This window comes from Mastomys coucha, unplaced genomic scaffold (assembly GCF_008632895.1).
Source record: "Mastomys coucha isolate ucsf_1 unplaced genomic scaffold, UCSF_Mcou_1 pScaffold23, whole genome shotgun sequence".
NCBI classification, from domain to species: Eukaryota; Metazoa; Chordata; class Mammalia; order Rodentia; family Muridae; genus Mastomys; species Mastomys coucha.
In genome coordinates this window covers 108,125,296-108,147,945 of record NW_022196906.1, presented here as the reverse complement: position 1 = coordinate 108,147,945, position 22,650 = coordinate 108,125,296, and the positions used below count along the sequence as shown (strand labels likewise).

The 22,650-nt window shown below is 50.3% G+C and overlaps 2 protein-coding genes across 4 annotated transcripts in view; both read right to left on the bottom strand.

The window, feature by feature from the left end:
* The window catches only part of Glb1 (galactosidase beta 1), a 78,430-nt gene extending 56,947 nt beyond the window's left edge, over positions 1-21,483 (bottom strand). The window contains exons 1-4 of one of the 2 annotated variants that reach the window (XM_031343561.1): positions 21,295-21,483; positions 5,059-5,228; positions 1,909-2,059; positions 348-408 (exon numbers count right to left, since the gene is read on the bottom strand). In XM_031343561.1, the coding sequence (XP_031199421.1) occupies positions 348-408; positions 1,909-2,059; positions 5,059-5,228; positions 21,295-21,372 (460 nt within the window). In that variant the 5' untranslated portion in view covers positions 21,373-21,483. Of the gene's footprint in view, positions 1-347; positions 409-1,908; positions 2,060-5,058; positions 5,229-20,517; positions 20,631-21,294 lie in introns of those variants that run through there. The other variant, XM_031343562.1, reaches the window with a different exon arrangement.
* On the bottom strand, positions 13,941-21,408 carry Tmppe (transmembrane protein with metallophosphoesterase domain). Of its 2 annotated transcripts, none has more exons than XM_031343564.1 (2): positions 21,295-21,408; positions 13,941-17,287 (listed from the first exon to the last, which is right to left on the bottom strand). In XM_031343564.1, exon 2 carries the CDS (start codon positions 17,186-17,188, stop codon positions 15,845-15,847), a length of 1,344 nt encoding a protein of 447 aa, XP_031199424.1. In that variant the 5' UTR covers positions 17,189-17,287; positions 21,295-21,408; the 3' UTR covers positions 13,941-15,844. The 2 variants fall into 2 exon arrangements, with proteins under 2 accessions (XP_031199424.1, XP_031199423.1); XM_031343563.1 differs by lacking the exon at positions 21,295-21,408 and adding an exon at positions 20,518-20,621.
* Positions 21,484-22,650: the final 1,167 nt, after the last annotated feature.

Here is a 22,650-nt window from a genome sequence, read left to right as displayed (position 1 = left end):
AAAAAGGAGACACGCAGCTACCAAGAAAACTAGTGACATCGTCTCAGAAACAACCCTGCCATTTTGACTAGCTGGCTGCGTAATATACTAAGTGTGTAGGAAGAAAATACAAGTGCTGAACCCAGTTGGTTAACCGCCAACCAGGTTGCAAACTCAAAAGGCGACCCATTTATCAGCGAGATCTGTTCAAGCCTGCAAAGGAAGCTGTCTCTCCTACACGCTCGCTGGCCAGAGAAATGAAATCTCCACCACGCTGAGGGCTATTTATGCCGAAGCCCCACCTTCAAATGTCTGGCTCTTTTGATATAAAGTGTCCAGTAAGTCTTTTAAGGGGCTTCGTAACTCACCTGGGTCAGAAGACCGGAGAACAATAGATTTTTTCTCTAGTAGCCAAGCAGGTAAGCCCCCCTACGAGAGAGAAAACCAGAGCCATTACTCTGTCACTTTAGGAGAACTGCTGTCAGCAGGGAGGGAAAAGATGGGGGAAAATGACCTGGGCTTCTGGGAAACTGCAATATAGAAAAAGTAGGACCTCTCTCTTAAACGTGTTCTGAGAATCAATACACACACACACACACACACACACACACACACACACACCCCTTTTGTTTTGAGCTAAGTCTAAAGCTGCCCCATCCCCCACCCCCAGGGCACCTGATAGCCACAGTTTTGATCCTCCTGCTTCTGCCTCTCAAATGCTTGGATTTTGGCATGATCACTGAACTCAGTAAAATCTCCCCTTTTCGCTCTCTTTAAATAGTTATTTATTTATTTACTTTGTGTGTGTGTGTGGGGGGGGGTGTTTTGCCTGCATGTATGTCTGTGCACTGTGTGCATGCAGCCAGCAGAGGGTGCTGGATCCCCTAAAGCTGGAGTTACAGATGGCTGTGAGCCACCATACAGGTGCTGTGAATAGAACCCAGGTCCTTTGGAAGAGCAGCCAGCTCTTTTTTTTTTTTTTTTTTAAAGATGTACTTATTTATTTTATGTATGTGATTACACTGTAGCTGTACAGATGGTTGTGAGCCTTCATATGGTAAATTCCCCTAAGGGAATTTAATTTAGGACCTCTGCTCACTCCAGTCAACCCTGCTCACTCCAGCCCAAAGATTTATTTATTATTTTAAATAAGTAGAGGTTGTGAGCCACCATGTGGTTGCTGGGATTTGAACTCAAGACCTTTGGAAGAGCAGTCAGTGCTCTTACCCACTGAGCCATCTCAGTCCACAGCCAGCACTCTTAACTGTTGAGCCCTCTCTCCAGCCTCTCTCTTTTTCTCCCTTCTTTCCTTTCCTTCTTTCCTCACACTTTAGTTTTACTTGCTGTTGTTTGCTTTTGCAGCACAGGAACTGACATGCTTAGCAAAGGCCCTACCACGGGAGCTACATCCCAAAGCTCTAAAAAAAAAAAATTATTTATTTTATGTCTATAAGTACATTGTAGACTTTCACTCTCTTCCGACACGCCATAAGAGGGCATCGGATTCCATTGTAGATGGTTGTGAGCCACCATGTGGTTGCTGGGAATTGAACTCAGGACTTCTGGAAGAGCACCCAGTGCTCTTAATCTCTGAGCAGTCTCTCCAGCCCCCAAAGCTCTTTTTATGCGCATAGCTTCTCTTAATTTTACAACTAATCTATGAGGGAGACAGAGCAGAGTGCACTCCTCATATGTGACAGAGGAAGCCACCAAGAAGGCCCCATGTTCTGCCTCCAGCCTGCTCCTCGCTGCCCGGCTCCTCGCTAACAGAATAAATACTGGCGGGTCACAGCACCACATGCTCTAAGACTCTAGAGTCTTAGATCGCTTTAATCCACTTTGCCCAGAGCCCCACCCCCACCCCGTCAGCCTCTCCTGCCTTTATTCACACCCACCAAGCAGGCAGGGACTTGAGACAACAAAGCTCACCATGTCCCACTCTGCACAGATGTAGGGCCCAGGCCTTAGGATCACCAGGAGTCCCAGCTCATGAGCCAGCTGAATGAAATGCTCCACATCATGGTCCCCAGAAAACTCATATTGTCCTGGCTGGGGTTCATGGAAGTTCCAGGGCACGTACCTGTGAAGATACACACACAACTGAAATCCTCCCAGGTGGGAGCTGAACAGGAGGGAAGAGAAGGGAGGCCAGGTTCTTCAGCCATTTGACACCTCAGGCCTAAGAGTGAAACATGGGCCAGTGCTAAGGCACGGTGGGTGAGGGCTGCCAAGCCTGACCCCAGGAGTTCAATCCCAGAACCCACATGGTGTAAACTGAGTGCTAGCTTCTATGCACTGTCCTGTCTTCCACACACAGAGAAGCAAACTTACACACACATATGGGGGTGGGGTGGGTAGGGGAGTAAACAAGGTGTAATAAAAAAACACTTTTTAAAAGGAGTGGGAATATTGTTAAGAACTAATACCCAAGCCGGGCCAGCGGTGGCGCACGCCTTTAATCCCAGCACTTGGGAGGCAGGGGCAAGGTGGATTTCTGAGTTCAAGGCCAGCCTGGTCTACAGAGTGAGTTCCAGGACAGCCAGGGCTACTCAGAGAAACCCTGTCTCGAACCCCCCTCCGTCCCCCCCCCAAAAAAGAACTAATTCCCAGTTTGTTCCAATACTTCGCTGAAGTGTCAGATTGGATCCAATCCTGGAAGCTAAGCACAGCCAGGTCAGGCAAGTACCGGGATGGGAGTCACTGAGCTTGAGGAGAAGCAGGAGGCCGAGCCGAGGCATGCCCCCTCTCTGACAGGCTGGAGAAGGTCCAGCAAGGCCACTCAGGACCTCGTTCATTCTCTCTTGCTTCCTGACTGGTGACGGGGAAGATCGTGTAAACAGAGATCAACCTGTAGGTTTTTGTGTTTGTTTATTTTTGACTGTGGTCTGGCAGGATTACAGATGGTGATCTTCATACACAGAACTGCTCTGAGGACACGATGATATTTACCAGCTCTATCCGCCCAGGCGGACTTATTTCAGAGTTCTTGGTCGGATCTGCACGCCTCTCTGCATCAAACTCTCCTTTGGCTTCACTCTAGATCTGGCTCGTTTGACACGCTGAGACGCGAACAGAGCCCTCGAGCATACCAGGCACCTGCCCTAACGTGGAACCCCAAACCAGGCCTCTATGAGAACAATCTATAGAAAATGTGACAGAAAAAAAAGAAATCACCCAGCACACCGAAAATTTTAACGAGAGAAATAAATGCACGAACTCTAATTACCGTGCTAAAATAATACGAGATATGTATTTAAGAAAGAAAGGTTAAGCAGAGCACAGTGGCACAAGCTTGGGAAGTGGAGGCAGAAGGTGAGAGTTAAATGGCCAGCCTGGGGTCACAATAAATTTGAAGGTAGTCTGGCTACATGAGACTCTACTTGAAAACTAAAGAAAGAACTAGCTGGCACAGCAGCATCCATCTTTAATCCCAGCACCCAGGAGGCACAGGCAGGTGGAGCTCTGAGTTCAAGACCAGCCTGGTCTACACAGAGAGCTCCAGGACAGCCAGAGGACACAGAGAAACTCTGTCTCAAAAACAAACCCTTTAATAAAAGTAAGAAAATTCTAGGCATGGTGCCTACCTGTTATATAATCTTAGCACTCAAGAGGCTAAGGCAGGATTGTGAGGTCTAGATTAGCCTGAGCTACACAGAGAGATCCTACACACAGTGTGAGTGTGTGTGTGTGTGTGTGTGTGTGTGTGTGTGACAGAGAGAGAGAGAGAGAGAGAGAGATGGTTCAGTGTTTAAGAGCACTTATTGCTCTTTCAGCTCTTTCAGAGAATCTAGGCCTGGCTCCTAAGTGCATGGCCACTCACAACTGTCTGAAACTACAGTTCCAGGAGATATGCCTCCCTCTTCTGGCCTCTGAGGGCATTGCAAGCACATGATATATACATGTATATGTCTATATGAATATAACATATAGATCTTATATGTTGTCTGTATGTACATCTATAACAAGAAAAAACAAAACAAAACAAAAATCCCACCCAGTCTAGAGACCCGCATAGCCTTGTGGCAAAGTCCTTGCCCAGCATGTGCAAAAGCCCGAATTTGGCTCTCAGCTCTGAAAACAAAACCACAGGAGAAATCTCTATCCTTCAAGAAGACAAAAGACTTTGGTCAGGCCAGGAAGTAGAACGACCCAAACTGAAGCAGCTACCCCAGCTCTGGTGAAGATACACGCGTGTACCGTCACTCTCGGCACGAAAGCCTGATTGATGAGCCCCACAAGCATCCTCCTTCCTCATCCCACGGATCCAGGGTCAGCCACAGCCCACTGGAACGCAGCATGTTACCATCTGTGAGTGAACTCGGATCCACTGGGCCAGGGCCATAGAAAGAGTAAGTGGGGGACTCCCCTAGGAGCTACCGAGCCCACTAACCCTTTCTCACCCTTTATCTTCTAAGATGTTATCAGTAATTCACACCGGCTTTGCAAAATCCAGAGTGATCAGCTGCCCCAGTTTCCCCCCCAATTAGTCATCTCACAGAATCAGAGGAGAAGGGGACATGCCTGTTGATGTGAACCTATAACCTGGCTCAAAAAGTTGACCCAGTAAGATAAGCTGGGTTCCAAATACCTAAGCATAAGGCTTACTTTACTTCCTCCATACCAAAAGCAGCTACACTCCATACTCCTCGCTGGACCTTGGGCCAAAGACGTGACCTTGGCAGAAATTTAAGTTCCATGAGCTATAACCTGCCTTCATCTTTACTGATGTATTGTGTGTGCGTGCAAACACGGGCATGTACACATGCAGATCAGACATTGCCCTGTAGGGATCTGTTTTCTTCTACCATGTAGGTCCCCAGGATTGAACTCAGCCTGGCAGGCTTGCACTTTCTGAGCCATTCTCTGGCCTCCTCCAACCTTTGCCCCTTCTAGCTGATTTCAATCTTATGGTTTCTTAGGACAGAGTTCAAGGGAGAAGTGCTTCACTCTCTTTAGAAAAACCAGTCAAGCTCCTAATGAGCCAGCCCCTCAGGGCTGCACACAGAGCTCTCGCAGGAAATAAAACTAGGCATGGGTGTTGGGGGTGGGGGTGGGTCTCGGGCAAATGTCCCTCCTTACGTCTGGATCGCATTCAGCCCGGCCATCTTCATCTTCAGCAGCCGGTCCTCCCAGTAGAAGCGGGGTATCCGGAAGTAGTGAATGCTTCCCGAGATGTAGCGGAATGGCTGCCCATCCTTGAGGAAGCGGTCCCGGCTGTAGTCGATCTTGAATGTCCTCTGGGAGACGTTCTGCAGGGCAAGTGAGGGACCCCATGAGAACGGAACCTTTACTTCAGAAGTGGAGCTGGGGGCGGGTGCTTTCTATTAAGTTGTACAATGAGTAAACTTACTTTACACAATAACTGGTAAACACGTCACCACTGAGCCCAGCCGAGGCGACTTGCCTGATAGAGCAACTGGGGAGGCTATCTCCTACTTTGGCTCCACTCCCAAATCTGGAGCCTATAGATGCTCAGGAGCTGGGACTATATCCACTGAGCTGTGTGTGAGGCCTGGAGACAGGGGCACACATCAGTTCAACAGCAGCGTCCCTCGGATCACCACGACTATAAAAAGCAGGGGATGTAGTGTCAGAGAAGTGGAGGAAAGAGGATCAGAAATCCAAGGTGGGGCTGGAGAGATAGCTCAGCGGGTAAGAGCACAGACTGCGCATCCAAAGACGGTCTTGAGTTCAAATCCCAGCAAACACATGGTGGCTCACAACCACCTGTAATGAGATCTGATGCCTTCTGGTGCATCTGAAGACAGCTACAGTGTACTTATTTATAATAATAAATAAATCTTAAAAAAAAAAAAAGAAATCCAAGGTGATCCTTGGCTACATACAGAATTTGAGGACGGCCTGTGCTACATGAGAGCCTTTCTTGAACGCATGAAGCAACAGATCCATGGATCTCGATCCTAGCTGCTGCTCTGAGTTCCAGAGTGACCTGGGCAAGTGTCCTCTCCGACTCTACATCTCATCGGTAACTACCAGGGAGTCAGAGGAAAGGAACTTTAAAACGGTCTTCTTGAAGTTGTAGGGCACAACCCAATTTGTGAGTTGAACTGAACAGGGCCTGGGATAAATGAGCACCTTTTCACAGGGACAGAGAGCAGCGCATCGCACACAGCACAGTGTCACCTCCGAAATGCCTGGTACCCGGCGTGGAGTTACATATATCCCTCCACTGGCTGAACCGTCAAGTAAAGTTTTGAGGAACTCAGTTTGGGGTTCCCATCAGAGCGGTCAGGCAGTATGCAACACTGCACCCTGGTGGACAAAGACAAGTAGCAACGGGCAACAGGCACCCACTGAACCAGGGCTACCAGAAGCCATCTGCCTATCACCCCAGCATTGAGGAGGTGCCAAACGCAGCTTGAAGCGTTCAGAGAACAGTGCCAGGATTCGCCAGCATCATAGCCCTCAGCAACTCTGGAACATCTCCCAACACGTGTGAGAGTTCACACAAGGTCTGATATCCACCCAGGGAGTTGGCACCTCCGCTGATCCGTCAGTCGGATCGCTGGATGTTAAGAATGCCCCCACCTCGGGTCTAGCTCTCGGCTGCTTCGTGGTATCACTAAGGCCAAATCAAGGATGACTTAAGACCACAGCACGGGCGCTGTGCTCAGACACCACACCTACTGCTTTACCGCTGTGGCTGACGTTGAGCAGAGCGGGAATGGTTCCGGAACAGCTCATCTCTGGTGTAGAGGGACTAGTCACAAGTACCAAGGGGCTGAAGAGAGGCATCCAGACCCAGGTCTGCAGAGCGCGCGGTTAACGAGGACTTACAGAAGTATCGTCCTAAAGAGCAGAGAGACCGGCTGATCTCCACAATGCGGGCTAGAAAATGAGGTGTGTATTCGCAGGCCATCCTTCCGTCCCCTCCCCCTCCTTCCCCTGCTCATCTGGATTCTCAAGCCACCGGCGACCGGCACCCTTGTTTCAGGTTCTGTTTCTAGAGGAACCTAAATTAAGGCGAGTGGTACTAGTAACGGCCTAAGGTGAAGAGCAACCTCGACTGTCTCCAAGAACAGAGACAGAAGGCTAAGTGTGGTGCTTAAGAATAGTCCCTATGGCCTCACACATTTAAATGCTTGGTCCATCCCCTGGTCCCCAGGCCCCGCAGAGCGGTTTAGAAAGGATCAGGGGGTGTGGCCTTGTTGGAGAGGGTGTGGCCTTGTTGGAGGAGGTATGTCACTAGGAGTGGCCTTTGAGGTTTCAAAAGCCCAATTTCATTCCCAATTACCACTGTCTACCTTGAGCTTGTGGCTCAGATGTGAGCTCTGAGCTACTGCCCTGACACCAGGTCTACCTGCTTGTGGCCCTGCTACCTCCATGATCACGGACTCTAAACTCTAACAAGGCTCACAATTAAATGCTCTTTTCATAAGTTGCCTTGGTCATGGCATCTCTTCACAGAAACAGAACAGTGACTAAGACAAAGATATCTGTGAGGGAGTTCCCAGGGAGTTTTAAATGGTGGTAGGAGACCCACTGTGACTATAGGTGTAACTATGCATGGGTTGGGGGCCCTGGAGACCCAACCTGACTGTGGGTGTAACTATGCATGGGTCGGGGGCCCTGGAGACCCACCCTGACTGTGGGTGTAACTATGCACGGGTTGGGGCCATGGCTGAAGAAAAGACAGAACCGAGCCAAGTACCAGCATTTATTTCTGTCTTTCCACTCTGGACCCAATGTGACCAGCCGTCTATCCCACACTCTTGCCATTGTGCCTCCCCTATCATGATGGACCGCACCCCCACACCACAATCCAAAAACAAACCCTTAAGTTTCTTGTCAGGGCAGTGAGAAATGTAACAAAGACACCTACACATGGGCCGTAGGTCAGCATCTGGAGTTTTTAGAGCTGCTGTCTAGCAACCAGACCCTACAGCTAGTGTTTGATGGGTGAGCAAGGATACCCCAAAATGCATGTAGCCCTGGCTGTCCTGGAACTCACTCTGTAGACCAGGCTAGCCTTGAACTCAGAAATCCGCCTGCCTCTGCCTCCCAAGTGCTGGGATTAAAGGCGTGCGGCCACCACTACCACCCAGCATGACTTAGCTCTTTTGGTTTACCAGGAACTGGAAAGACTGCGAGGTTGGCTGGCTTGTTTAGCAGGTTTCGAAGTTCTGAAGAGAGGAATTGACAGGTTCAGGCCACTTGGGGCATTCGCTGAGTGGCCTGAACTTCTGTGATGGTTGTCTACAGAGACCCTCATCTCCTACCAGAAAAGCAAGGTTGAAGGTTTAACCATGGTGGGACCCTGGGAATCAATCTGGAGAGGGGCAAAGGTCACAGTGTCCTGGGAGAGGACACGGGCATGGGGTATCGGCCCTGACTCACCAACTCTCACCTTAGTGCCAGCTCTGGTGCCTAAGCTCATGGGATGGTTTCTTGGACACACACACGACACTAGTTTGCAGGAAGGGAGAGAAGACGCCAGGCTGCCTATGACTGAGGAAGCAATGGAGTGGTTGGTTCAGGGAGGGAGCAATGTGAAGACCGACAGGAGAGAACCCACTGTCTGACTATATAACCATATGCCTCAGGAGCCCCAGAAGATGTGCTTTCAGTCCGAAATGCGTAAGGGAAGGCTTGGATAACCTTAGAAGCCCCACCGCAGGCAGAGTCCTCAGTAGATGAATAAATGAGGACGAGATACCACCATGATGCTGGGCCCTCATCGCTGGGGACAGTGACATCCTGGCATTATCGAGGGGGACCACTGTAAACATCAAAAACTAAGGATCACGGTTCCCAGGAGTGATCCTAGGCAGCGCATTGGAAACCACGGCATCCTCGTGGGCTGAGAGGGCAGCTAGAAAACAGAGGTGCCTTTTCCCAGTCCCCAGCTTTGAGTCAGTTTCCTGACACACTGGTTAAAGGGAGGGGTGAGTAGCCCCTGTAGGAAGGACCCTAGGGTGTGACTGCTTGCATAAGCAATAACTCGCTGTTCCCAAAGCTCTCAACAACGGGACTTAGGCTAACTAACTGTAAGAGGTTTGAGCAAACCTTAGGAATGCTGTTGGTACAGTCTAAGCCAACACTTACACTATTAACTGTGACAGGCCATCATTCTCCTGCGCCACTCCCAGGAAGGCCCGAGTCTCTCACACAGTGGATGCCAGGAGTAGAGCGTGTATCCTAACATTACTTCCCTGGTTTGAAGGCAAAGTGGGGCCAAACTAACAGGCAGCACACACCTTACCAAGGACAAGGGCTTTCTTTTATGGATGCAGTGAAAGCTCCAGAATTTTCTACTCTCCATCTCTTCCTTAAGAAAAACCTGGAGGAGACCACACTCCTCCTGGAAGAAGAGCTACGAGGTTCTCTTCCATCAAGGTTAAAAAAATAGGTCATCTCCATTGAATCCCATCTGAGCCGCCTGTGGGCCCCTTCTGCTCACAGCAGAAGCATCATGGTGGACAACAGTAGGTTATTTATAACAGCATGGCTCTAAGAGCAGGTACTACCCAGGCGTGACTTGGTTTGTTGACCATGTGGAATCTTTTCAAACACAAGAGTCTGTCTGACACAAAAGCAGGAAGTTGTGGACAGGCAGGAAGTAGTACTCACCATCTGTCCCCTTAGGGCTACAGTCACTGCCCAGCTCCATGTCACATGAGACCACAACTGTTAGGACATCCATTACAGGTTTAAATGTGAAGTGTCTCCCATAAGCACAGAATCCAAATATGCAGTCCCCAGACAATGGCTCTGTTTTGGGAGGTTGGGGGACATTTGGAAGGCAGACCCTCGCTGGAGGGATCATCCTGAGGGCAGGTCCCCAGGTTCTCTAGGCCATGTCTATTTCCTATCCCCTCTCGGCTTTCAGATTGCTTAGGTAGCACCACACCCCACCACTGTCAGGATGGACTGCACCTCCAACCGTGAGCCGAAACAGGACGGTGCTGAGACGACGGCACAAAGGGTAAAGACATTGGCCACCAAGCCTGGGAAACTGAGCTTCATCCCCAGGACTGGCATGGCAGAAAGGACTGACTCCTGAAAAGTCGTCCTGTGAGCTCCACGTGTGCTCTGTAGCATGCACACACATGCATGTATGTGCACATGAACACACATACATGCATACACGTACAAATTCCCGTTGTCAGATATTCTGTCGTAGCCATAAGACATATGACTCTCACAGCCTTAGACCATCTTGCTCACCCAACACGGGAACGACATTGTGCTACGGGGTCCAGGGAAAGCAGGTTAATTCTCAAAGGAGCCGTAAGGGCAGCTGCAGTGCTGGGGAATCTAACGGACAGACGGTCATTTCTAACCTTCACTGTCAAGGTGAACAGGGAGAATCCACTCTCAACACGGAAGAACCCAAGGGGATCAACCTAAATCCGACTTCCTGAGCACCACTGACACATACGAGGTTATCAGACGATGGAGGCAGGAGGAGGGGAGGAGGGGAAGATGGGAGGAGGGTCAGGGAGATGCTTAGGGGTAAAGAGAATGTTCACTGCTCATCCAGAGCCACCCCCCACCCCCCAACCCCCGCTTCAGTTCTTATCACCCATGTCAGGCAGCTCACAGTTGCTTGTAACTCCAGCTCTAGAGGATACAATGCCCTCTGCTGGCCTCCATGGACACTGCACACACACGGTGCACATAAACTCATACAAGCACACACATATGTGCAGATAAATGATAATAATTTCTTTAAAAGAGGAAACAGAAGGAAAAGAAGAGAGAAGGGAGGGAGAGGAGGGAGAGGAGGAAGGAGAGAAGGAGGGAGGGGAGGAAGGAGGGGAGAGAGGGAGGGAGGGAGAGAAGGAGGGAGAGAGAGGAGAGAGGGAAGGGAGAGGAGGGAGAGAAGGAGGGAGAGGAAGAGGGAGAGGAGGAGGGAGAGGAGGAGGGAGGGAGAGGAGGGGGAGAAGGAGGGAGGGAGAGGAGAGAAGGAAGAAGGGAAGGGAGGGGAGGAGAGGAAGGAAAGGGGAAGAGAGGGAAGGAGGAAGCGGGGAGAGGAAGAAAGCAAAAGAGGAAAAGGAGAGACAAGAAGCTAGCTCCTAGTAATTAAAAGAAAAAAACCCTCAAATTTTCCCAGTGTACCACTCAGGCCCTTCTGAATGAGTCGACACCGAAATGTGATCACGGAGAGAGAAATCTTTATTTCCCACTTGCAGGGTAGCAATCGTGTTTTTACAAAGTGTACAGCCACAGGAACACAAAACAAAACACAATTCCAAGCACAGCCGCAACGGATGTGTCGGTCCCCTGGCGTCTCCACTCCATTCTACACACGACGCATATAATACTGGAGCTTTTCTTTCTTTCTTTCTTCCTTTTTTAAAAAAAGGCAGTACACACAAAACACCCTTAGACCAGGCACCAATCAGGAGTCTAATACCGACCAGTATGATTTCTTCAGTTATAAGCATCTTAAAAAATAAAATGAAACACTAACCATAACACAGCATAAGTGTCACTGGGTACCCTGAACATCTTCCCCAAGAGTTTAGTTCCCCAGTGCTAAAAATAAATATATCTGCATCCCCTGTGCACATTCGTGGACTTGAGTAAAAGCAGCTTGGTGACATCACAAATTATGGGTCATTATGAATTAACTGGTCAAGCAAGACCTTGGTCTCCAGGTCTTCTGGGAGAAAACTGGAAAGTTCCAATCCAATGGGTCTCTATTCACACCCCACGATCCAATGGGTCTCTACTCACACCCGAGCCCTGCCAACTCACCCCAGGGGCTGTGGAGTTCCTGGAAGGGCGCCTCAGCTCCAGGGTGGAAAAACTCAGCTGTTTCATTAGCAACCCAGGGCTATGGGGAGAGAGGAGGGGAGAGGGGAGGGGAAGGGAGGGCTCTGGATCCTAACCCTCCTGCATTCCTGGCCAGTGATCAGCTTAATACTGTCCCTGTACCTCAGGGAGAAAAAAAAAAAAGGCAAATGTATAGTTTTAAAAATAAGAACAGGAAGCCAGGCAGTGGTGGCGCACGCCTTTGATCCCAGCACTTGGAAGGCAGAGACAGGCGGATTTCTGAGTTCGAGGCCAGCCTAGTCTACAGAGTGTGCTCAAGGACACCCAGGGCTACTCAGAGAAACCCTGTCTGGAAAAAACCAAAAAATAAAATAAAATAATAAAATAAAATAAAAACAGGAAGCAGGAGATGGAACAATAAATAGCAAGCTTAGTGGCTCAGTGCCAGGCAGGCACAACCACCCGCCATTGCAACTCCCAGCCTCTGGCTCACTCCACACCTGCACTCATGGGCACATGCCCACATGCAGACACACAGACCAACACATGACTAAAAATAATTTAAAAAAAGAAAAAGCTGCATAAAGGCATTTGGCAGAATATGAGTTTAATCCCAGAGACACACAGGAAGAAGTGGACCTGTCCTCTGACCTCCATGTTAGTACCACACATAAACACACACACACACACACACACTTTTAAAATATACATTAAATAAAGATGTCCTCAATTATTCTGATTTAACTTTGTGTGTGTGTGCATGCATGAGTAAGAGAAGCATTACAAACTTCAAGAGAAGTGGCCCGAGTAATATACGGAACTTTTTCAGACTTTGACTCAAACAAAGATAAAACTGGCCTATGTAGTGAGTTCCAGGTTAGCTAGGGCTATGCACTGAGACCCTGTCTCCAACCAACACAAAACAAAGGAACAGACAGAACCAAGACCAATGGAACAGGGAGAGGACGAAAACGGCACACAAGAGTGAGCAAGACGGGTGCTTGGCAACGACACAATTGTTGGCCTTTAGCTACACCCCAACCACAGAATTCAGAAGGGAAAGGGGACACAGTACAACCAGAACCACAGAAATAAAAGCGACTGTAAGAGGGCGGGCATGGTGACACATGCCTGCAGTCCCAAGGGTGCAGGCACTGAGACCCAAAGAGCTTGAGTTCCAGAGCAGCCGGCCTCCTTAGGGAGACCGAGTCAGTGAGGGACGGAGGAAAGGAAATGCCATGAGCAACGCGCACTAACACACTGGACAGCCTGGAAGGCAAGAAGAAGGTGAAGAAGCCGCCCTACTAAGGCAGATCAAGGAGAGAGCCTGACAGGAACACAGGGTACCATTCCCCTTCTATCAGGATACAAGACCTTCAGAACAGGCAGTCTCATCTCACTAGAGAATTATTTTATTTATACGACCGTATATGTGCGTTGTGTGTAAATGTGGGCACACACGGGAGGCAGAGGCAGGAGGATAGCTGCGAGTTGAAGGCCATCTGGTATGCAAAGCAGTTGAGGGCCATCTGGTATGCAAAGCAAGACCCTGCCTCAAAAAAAAACAAAAAACGAAAAGGGAAAAACAAACAAACAAAACAAAACAAAAAAAACCCTGAGAGCCAGAGTAGGTGATTGTGCATACCGATCACAAGATGACGGAATCAAAATGAGACCCAGGATAGGTCTAATGCCCTGAAAAGAAAGGTCCAGAAAACAAGGAACTAGTAAGAACAACAGGAATGGCAGGAGTCAAAGGCTACCAGTAGCCCCAGAGGGTTGCAGTGGAAAGGCTCAGTCTGGTGTCTGAACTCCAACGCTGAGGATAACAGACAGACAGGGCAGCCGCGATCCTAAAAGGGCTGAATCAGCAGAAATGGAGAACATGGAGAAAGGTGAGGTTGGAGGGGTGGCAGGTGAGAGCTGTGCCCAGAGGAGATCTGGGGGAGCAAGGTCCCGAAAGGTACTGAGCTGTGGCCTCTCCTAGAATCCTAACAACAGATTGTGATCTTTACAGAATCTCTCCCAGTGCACCAAAGTCCTCCTGTCTAGTGTGCGTGGGGAATGAGACCATCACAGTATCAAGGCAAAGCTATTTATTTCTCCTCTGCGCCCCCATCCCCAAGACAGGATCTTATATCATGTAGCCCAGGATGGCCTCAAACTCATTACTAGCTTTGAACTCCTAATTTTCCTGTCTCTATCTGCTGAGTGCTGGGAATTACAGGTATGCCCGCTTGCTTGCTTTATTTACTTATTTAGAGACCAGATGGTCCCCTGCCAATACCCTACATACTGGGAGACAAGAATGAGCCAGCCGCCTCCTGCACACACGAGACATCATCACCCAGAAGGACGAAAAGGCGAAGAGTCCCCCATTTACAGAAGCCGAGTGTGCACAGGAAACTCAGGCACTGGCCAGGAAGGTGGCTCTTGGTGTCACAGGGACATCTGGGCTGTGCTGGAGGGCAGCACGCCACACCCCCCCCCACTGACAGCCCGCTGGGTTGGCTCTAGGCGCTTATGCTTGGCCATGTTCCTTAGCAGGTGCACAGATTGGCACATTAACATTACACTGCGTGCTCACTGTGGGTATGGGCTCAGCACCCTCAGCAGAGCAGCCTTGAGGTAGATACAAGAAGTACAACCATTTCCCGGATGATGGAAGCTAAGAATCTAGGGGGACCAGTCACTGCCAGGCTTCAACCCTCTCTCACAAGCCGCAGGAAGCCCCGCTCCAGACAGAGGCCTCTCACCTACCCAGATGTTCTTAAACACAGCTCAGTAGAGCCTTCTCCCAGGACCAGCTAGTTCTCTGCTATGAAATGGGCAAGGTCTCTCTTGCCCCTGGCAAAGGCTAGACCAACAAATCTGCTGGCACTGCACAAAATAGCTCCTTTTGTTTTTCTTGTGGGTCTAGAAGCCCTATGAAATGATCCTATGCTTCTGAGGCCAGAGGCCAAGGTAGATGGGTTAGAATCCCCCCAAGCAGGTAAGACGGTCCTGTCTTTCCACAGCCAGGGCCTGGGGCAACCTGCAGGGACAGAGCTGGGTCATACTCGTGGCAGCTTCAACTTTCCTACGTGTAGACAAGAAACCTCAGCTTCTCCCCAAAATCTCAGACCCAAACCTGACGGGATGGGAAGGAGGTGCCAATCTCCAAACTCACTATTAACAGGTGAACTCCTGCAATGAGCCACTCTCTTAGAGGCCTCCCCTCACCTAGCTACGAGTGAACTGTAGCCTGCCTCATACAAGCCCTTTGAAGGGAACATGGGACGCTAGGGGGCTTGTCTATCTGCACATAGAATCCCGTGCTCACTGTAACCTCCAAAGATACTGAACCATCAGGCTGCAGAATGAGCTTTTAGAAGGATGTAGCTCCCCTTCGCACACTGAGTTAGAACCTGAAGTCAAGCACCATCTACAGAAGTATTTGTCACTCCGTCTTTAAAGATAGCTCATTACATCCAGTGTCCTTCCTCACCCCCAAACACAGTGTCCTTAATTATCTCACCCAAAGACTACACAGAACAGGGACTCAGAGCTGTCAAGTCCTTAAGGGACGGCAGTCATCCCCAACCACAGTCCCCAGGATTTCGTCTCCAGCCACTCAGTATAGTAATCAGCATCCTTCAAGGTGCAGACAGGAAGGGCCCCATGAATCCGATGGGGTTTGCTGATGTCCTCAATAAAGGTGACCTTGATTGACAAGGAGGAAAGGGATGGCCCAAACCTAACATCTCTAATCAGACAACCCCAGAGGCCCACCTAAGCCCTAACCAGGGCTAAACCCACAGCGCTCCTGCCTCTCCCTGAGTTTGGTCAAGAAGTGCCCTTTCCCGCCATCCCACACCCTGCAAGGACCCCATCACTACAGCGGCTGGAAAACAAATGTGTGCTCGCACTTATGTGGCCAAGTGGACCCACAGGTCCAAAAAAAGCAACGGATGATCTGAGAAGTTAAGCCTGCCTGAACTTGCCAGCCAGCCCCACGGCAAAACATTGTTCCCAGCAGGCTGTGGCCAAAGGGGTGCTTGCTGGCAAGGTTGGGATGGAGCAGGAGATGGAGGAAGGTCAGAGGCCAGGCCAGGGCAAGGCAGGGTAGGGCCACGGGGCAGGTTTATGAAGCCCGCCACAGGATGAGTTCTGTGATTTCTGCCCTGCTCCCTAACCTCATGGGTATCCCATAGTAGGCTGTACCCGGGCTAACGTACACAAACGTAGTCTTGCCGACTTGGTAGAGTCCAGCGAAGAAAGGGTTCAGGAGATAGGCCCCAACATTCCAGGGGAAGATCTGCCCTGCATGAGTGTGTCCGGAAAGGATCAAGTTTATATCTGGCCGAGCCTGGAGGGCTCTCTTGGCGGCCAGAGGCTGATGAGCCAGTAAGATGGTGGCATCGTCTGGGCTGCAGCTCTCCAAAGCCTTGTCAAGGTCCATACCATGCCCAGAGTAGTGAAGGGCGCTTGCTTCTATGTCATCCACGCCCGCCAAGCAGACCCATTCTTTACCTCTCCCCCCACCGTCCGGGTCCCCGGGGGCAGAAATCTTCACATTCTCATTATGGAGGGGCCGGACATGCAAGGACTCCAGCAGTGCGAACCAGTTGCTGACGTCCGATGTGTAGTACTCATGATTACCTGTGACGAAGTAGGTGCCAAGACGGGAATGGAGCTGGCCTAAAGGAGCGACTGCGGTCCGCAAGACAGAGGCCTCTGAGTCGGAGAGGTCGCCCACAATGACCGTGATGTCTGGTTCTAACCTGTTCACCATCCTCACAAACATCTCCATCTTGGTCCTCCCCACTGTGGGCCCCAAGTGAATGTCTGAAAGGAGCACAATCTTGAGGTTGTTCATGGAGGGGGGCAGCTGATGGATGGGTACCTCCACGGTTTTCACCACAGGGGGCTGGGCAGCATTCAGAAGGCCAATGGTACTGAGCACTGCCGTCACCGCGACCGCCAGCGCAGGCCTGAGCACCAGGTGCCTCGTCTTGTCGAGGCTGCCCACCACCCTACCATTGCGCCAGGCTAAGAACTGGTAGGCCTGCTCCATGGCATTCAAGATACAAAGGAAGAAAACCATGATGATGTAGGCACCCAGGCAGGAGTAGGCCACTAAGGAAAACACGTAGGGTTCCTCCGCCACCAAGAAGAGCATGGTGAAGAAGCTGGAATGTGCCAGGGCCAGAAATGTAATGACCACCAGCTTCCAGAACTGGAAACAGGGAGATTCCACAGCAGGGGAATGGCTGAGGTTGCTCACGGTGCTCCGCCAGATGTACGAGGAACCAATGAGCATGATCGAGTTCACAAACAGGACCAGCTGCAGGCGGAACAGCCAACGCCAGGCCTGCAGCTCAAGGGTTCCGGCCAGAAAGGAGCGGGAGAGGATCATGGACACGAAGACTGTGGCTGCAGCCAGGGCAGCCTTGGAGCCCAGAGACAGCTGTCTGAAGAGCGCCATTCTCTCAGCTCAGTGCCGGTGGACTCAGGGGAGGGGACAAGTGACTTCCTGTGAGAGGACAGTGGCCTCCACTGAGAGAGACTTCCAGGTCAGCACCGCCTGCAACCAGGAACTGGCGTCAGCTTTATGGGATAGATCATCAGAGCATCCTCTCCCCCATTCAACCAAAGCCCAAAGACCGTGGACACGGTTCCAACCTGCCTCAAATCCAAGCCACTCAAACATCAGTGAGCCGCCAGGCTTCATTGTTAAAACACTGCAATCACAACGTGATGCACGAGGGGCAGCTTTCTCTCTCTTTTCCTTTTGCGTTAGGTCTCTGGTAGTCCATGCTGGCCTTGAATTCACAGTGTGGCCAAGGATATCCTGAACTACCAATCCTCCTGCCTCCACTGCACAGGTGCTGGGATTACAGGCATGCTCTACCATGCAGTTGATTCATGTGAGGATAGGACCCAAGGTTTCATGCACACTAGGCAGGCATTCTACCAACCAAAGCGCACCTCCAGCCTCAGTTTCCAATGTCGGCTTAACAGGGTCTCATATGGTTAAAGATTCCCCACAATGAGCATGATCTCTCTCTCTCTCTCTCTCTCTCTCTCTCTCTCTCTCTCTCTCTCTCTCTCTCTCTCTCTCTCTGGTTTTGTGAGAAAGGGATTCTCTGTGCAGCCCTGGCTGTCCTAGAACTTGCTCTGTAGACCGGACTGGCCTCCAACTCAGAGCTCAGCCTGCCTCTGCTTCTTAAGTGCTTGGGATTAAAAGCGTGGGCTACTGTGCTCCCCTCCCCAGGCTGTCTTCTTTTTTAAATAATAGGAAAATTCTTATTCTATATGACCAGTTGTTAGTGTGTTGTCTGGGGAAAGTCTCTCACGAGTCAAAACCGTTTTTGTAACAACAGTAAAGCATCGTTGCAAATGTCATTGCATGTAAATATGTAACAGTAAAGCATCATTTCCACACTTCCAGTGAGTATATATATAATAACAGTTTTCAGAGACACCAAAATCTGAGTTGACGGCAGACTGCAAACGGCAACATAAAGAGTCTGACTTCTGGGTCTGGGGATGGAGCTCAGTTTGTAGAGCACCTAGCATGAACCAAGCCCTGGTTCCACCCCCAGCACCACAGGGCATGGTGGTGTACGCAGGTACTCCCACCACCCGGGAGGTGAAGGCAGGATCATCAAAAGTCCAAGGCTATGTTGGACTACACACCAAGTTTGAGGCCAGCCCTGGCTTCATGGAACCTGCCATAAAAACAAAGATTGACTTCTCTTAAAGTATAGCTCTAGCCAAAAACTGAGAGACATTTCTCCATACAAGTGTATTGCTTGTTAATGTTTAACTGGTTTGGCAGGAGTGGACTGGAGAAGTGGCTCATCAGTTAAGAGCCCTGACTATTATTCCAGAGGTCAAGAGTTCAATTCCCAGCAATCCCATGGTGGCTAGCAACCATCTGTACTGGGATCTGATGCCCTATTCTGGTGTGTCTGAAGAGATCAACAGTGTAGTCATATACATAAATAAATCTTAAAAAAAAAAAAAAAGAAGGCAGGAGAATCTCTGAGTTTGAGGCCAGCCTGGTCTACAGAGTGACCTCCAGGACGACCAGGGCTACACAGAAACCCTGTCTCAGAAAAGCAAAAACAAAACAAAACAAAAAAAATACACGTTTTATTTTTAATCTGGGTCTGAAGTATGAGAGTTAATGTTGCAGATACAAACAAAAATAACAGAAAGCTAGTCAACTGGAGTTTTTCATTGGCTTTAATCTAAATGTTCAAGAGGGATATCCACATAAGAATTCTTGAGGCAGCTGGGAGGTGGTGGCACACGCCTTTAATCCCAACACTTGGGAGGCAGAGGCAGGAGGATTTCTGAGTTCGAGGCCAGCCTGGTCTACAGAGTGAGTTCCAGGACAGCCAGGGCTACACAGAGGAATCCTGTCTCGAAAATACAAAAAAAAAAAAAAAGAATTCCTGAGATGGCTTAACAATTAAGAGCACTGATTGCTCTTCCAAAGGTCCTGAGTTCAAATCCTAGCAACCACATGGTGGCTCACAACCATACTCACAACCATCCGTAATGAGATCTGATGCCCTCTCCTAGAGTGTCTAAAGACAGCTACAGTGTACTTATGTATAATAAATAAATCTTTGGGTTGGAGCGAGCAGGGACTGAACGAGCAGAATGAGTGGGGCTGACCCGAGCGAGCAGAGGTCCTAAAATTCAGTTCCCAACAACCACATGAAGGCTCACAACCATCTGTTCAGCTACAGTGTACTCACATATATAAAATAAGTAAATAAACCTCTAAAAAAATTATTTAAAAAGAGCACTGACTGCTCTTTCAAAGGTCCTGAGTTCAAATCTCAGCAACCACATGGTGGCCCACAACCATCCATAATGAGATCTGATGCCCTCTTCTGGGGTGTCTAAAGACAGCTATAGGGAGGGGCTGGTGAGATGGCTCAGCAGGTAAGAGCACTGACTGCTTTCCCGAAGGTCCTGAGTTCAGATCCCAGCAACCACATGGTGGCTCACAACCATCTGTAATGAGATCTAACGCCCTCGCCCTCTTCTGGTGTGTCTGAAGACAGCTACAGTGAATTATGCCAGAGCCAGCGGGCTGTCATAGATCCTGAGTTCAATTCCCAGCAGCCACACACATGATGGCTTACAGTCATCTGTACAGCTACAGTGTACTCATACACATAAAATAAATAAAATAAATCTTAAAAAAAAAAGACTGCTACAGTGTACTTACATATAATAATAATTAAATCTTTTTTTTTTTTTTTGAGACAGGGTGTTTCTCTGTGTAGCCCTGGCTGTCCTGGAACTCACTCTGTAGACCAGGCTGGCCTCGAACTCAGAAATCCGCCTGCCTCTGACTCCCAAGTGCTGGGATTAAAGGCGTGAGCCACCACTGCCAGGCAATACATTTAAAAAAAAAAAAGGCTTCCCTAGGAGGAGATAAAGCAGCCTCTCTGGGTGGGGTTCTCACAGGGCACCTCCTACTTCTACCTGGTGACTTTCCACCAATCCTTACCTCTTCCTGTCTATGGTGACACTAGATATATATATGGGTTCCTTTCCCCTCTGCCCTACCTGTTGGAACCCCTACCCACTGGTTCTCAAGATGTCAAGCTCTGACGGAGCAGCCGGCACTCAATTTTCCTTCTCCTTCAATGAAAGCATTTTCAGCAACTGTTTCCCAGAAACTTAAACAAGTTTCAGCTCTGGTTTTAGATAAACCTGTGCCATTTTCAAGAGTAATTTTTACAAGTCTACAAGGCTCAAGGTCTACTAACAAGTACTTGAACTTACCCCTGACTCAGTCCATCTGGAGGGCCCCAAGTTGACTCGCTCAAAGCAGGAGCCGCGTTCCACTACGCCCTGTCCACTTCACAGATTCGGAGCAGACCTCTCCAGGTGCGTGTCCTACGCGCCCCAGACACTGCCCTGCCACCCAGACCTCGCCTGCCGCACTTTGCCTCTTCCCACCCTCCCTCCACCCGCAACTTCAAACCCTAAAAGAGGAAAGAGGCTTCCAGCAAACAAGGCGATGCACACCTCAAACTAAAAGCAGCCAGCAGGTGGCTAGCGAGAAACGTGAAGAGTACGTTTGGAAAGGGAGAAGTCTCCCAAAGCAAACATTCCTGTGACCCCACTGCAGGAGACACTCCTGACCCCATTTTTTTTCTCCTTCCGGAGCGCTCCGCAAGGATCGCGCCCCACGCCACTGCCCGCGGAGCCCACTCGCAGCCCCGCGCAGCCTGGAGCCCCTCTCCCCAGAAACCGAAGGTGGAGAGACTCCGGGCGCACCTCAGCTAGCCCCGGACCGCGACGCACAAACGGGGAAGCAGTGCGCACAGTGCCGCAGCGGAACCCACGCGCCCCAGCAACCAGGAAGGACGCGCGCCCCGCCCGTCCGGCCCGCCCCCTACGGGCGGCCCGGCCACCGCCTGCGCCTCGGCCGCCTGCCCGCTCTCAGCGGTGATCGAGGGTGACCCGGATTCCTACTCTGCAGAGCCGCGGCTTTCCTCGGCCTCTGCCCGCTTCCCAGCGGCGGAGCGTCCCCGCGCGGTGGCACCGGAGACTTACATAGACACCGCGCGCAGCGCCCAGCAGCGGCAGCAGTGCCAGGAGAGGGAGCAGCGTACACAGGGGGACCCGGAGCATGACCGCGCCGCGACCGGACCTCTCGGCTCAGCAGTGGGCACTCTGGCCAGCCGCTCCACCGCCGGGGGTAGCCGAGGACCCTCTGCCAGGACCCGCCCCCAGCTCCGCCCCGTCCCGGGGCTCTAGGCTACCAGTGGCCGTCCAGCTTCTGCGGGCCACGTGACTCAGGAGCAGCCGTAGTGTAAGCATCTCCCGTATCTGTGTGTCCCTCCAGAATGGCGGAACCCTTGAACGAGCTCTGATAAAGATCAGGGGCTGGCCATTCACGGGGGCCCTCACGCTGTCCCGGCTGCCAGAAAAGAACTGAGCAGGGAGGAGGAAAACAGGCAGTCCTCTGTGCTCTGAGCCGTAGACGCCTAGCCCCTAAAACTCTCCGTAGCGCGTGATCTAACACCCACAAGGTGTGGTCCACAGGCCAAGCCACTCAAACCTGGAAATGCAGACTCTGGGCCCCAACCCGGAAGCCCCGAAGCTTCCCGACCCAGCTCCCGACATTTGCTTTTCAGTCCAAGCAAAGTTTAAGAAGCACCATGCTAGGTTACAGAGGAATTCTAAGTGTGTGTGACTCAGCTACGGCCAAGTGATTTTTGAACTGCCCTGACTTTTAATGAGAGTAATAGCACTTCCCTCAGGCACCTTCTGATTTTACTGCCTGCGGGAGGCAGTAAACTGTAGTCATGGGACACCCCCCCCCCGGCCCCCCGCCTTAATCTCTGCTTTGAGATTGATTTAAATATACATGAGACTTTTCCAGCTTTAATGAGTTGTAATCAATGACAATATTCATTTAGGCATTGTTGCATTTTATTTATTTATTTATTTATTTCACTTAATTTTTGCAGTGCTGTGGGTGAGTCTCAGGTCCTCATTAATTCTAGGCAAGTACACTACCATTGGTCTATATCCCTAAATCCCCATTTTGTTCATTTCTTTTTCTTTTTCTTTTTTTCTTTTGGCTTTTGGAGACAGAGTTTTTCTGTATAGCCCTGGCTGTCCTGGAACTCACTCTGTAGACCAGGAAGGTCTCTAACTCAGATATCTGCCTGCCTCGCCTCTACCTCCCAAGTGCTGGTATTAAAGGCGTACGCCACCACTGCCAGTCGTTCATTTCTTTCTTGTTTCTGATTGTTTTTCTGAGACAGCGTCTCATTTCTTTCTTGTTTCTGTTTGTTTTTCCGAGACAGCGTCTCACTGTATACCTTTGGCTAGCCTGTAACTCACTAGAAAACTGTGTACCTTTAGCTAGCCTGTAACTCGATAGAAGATAGCCTGAAGGCT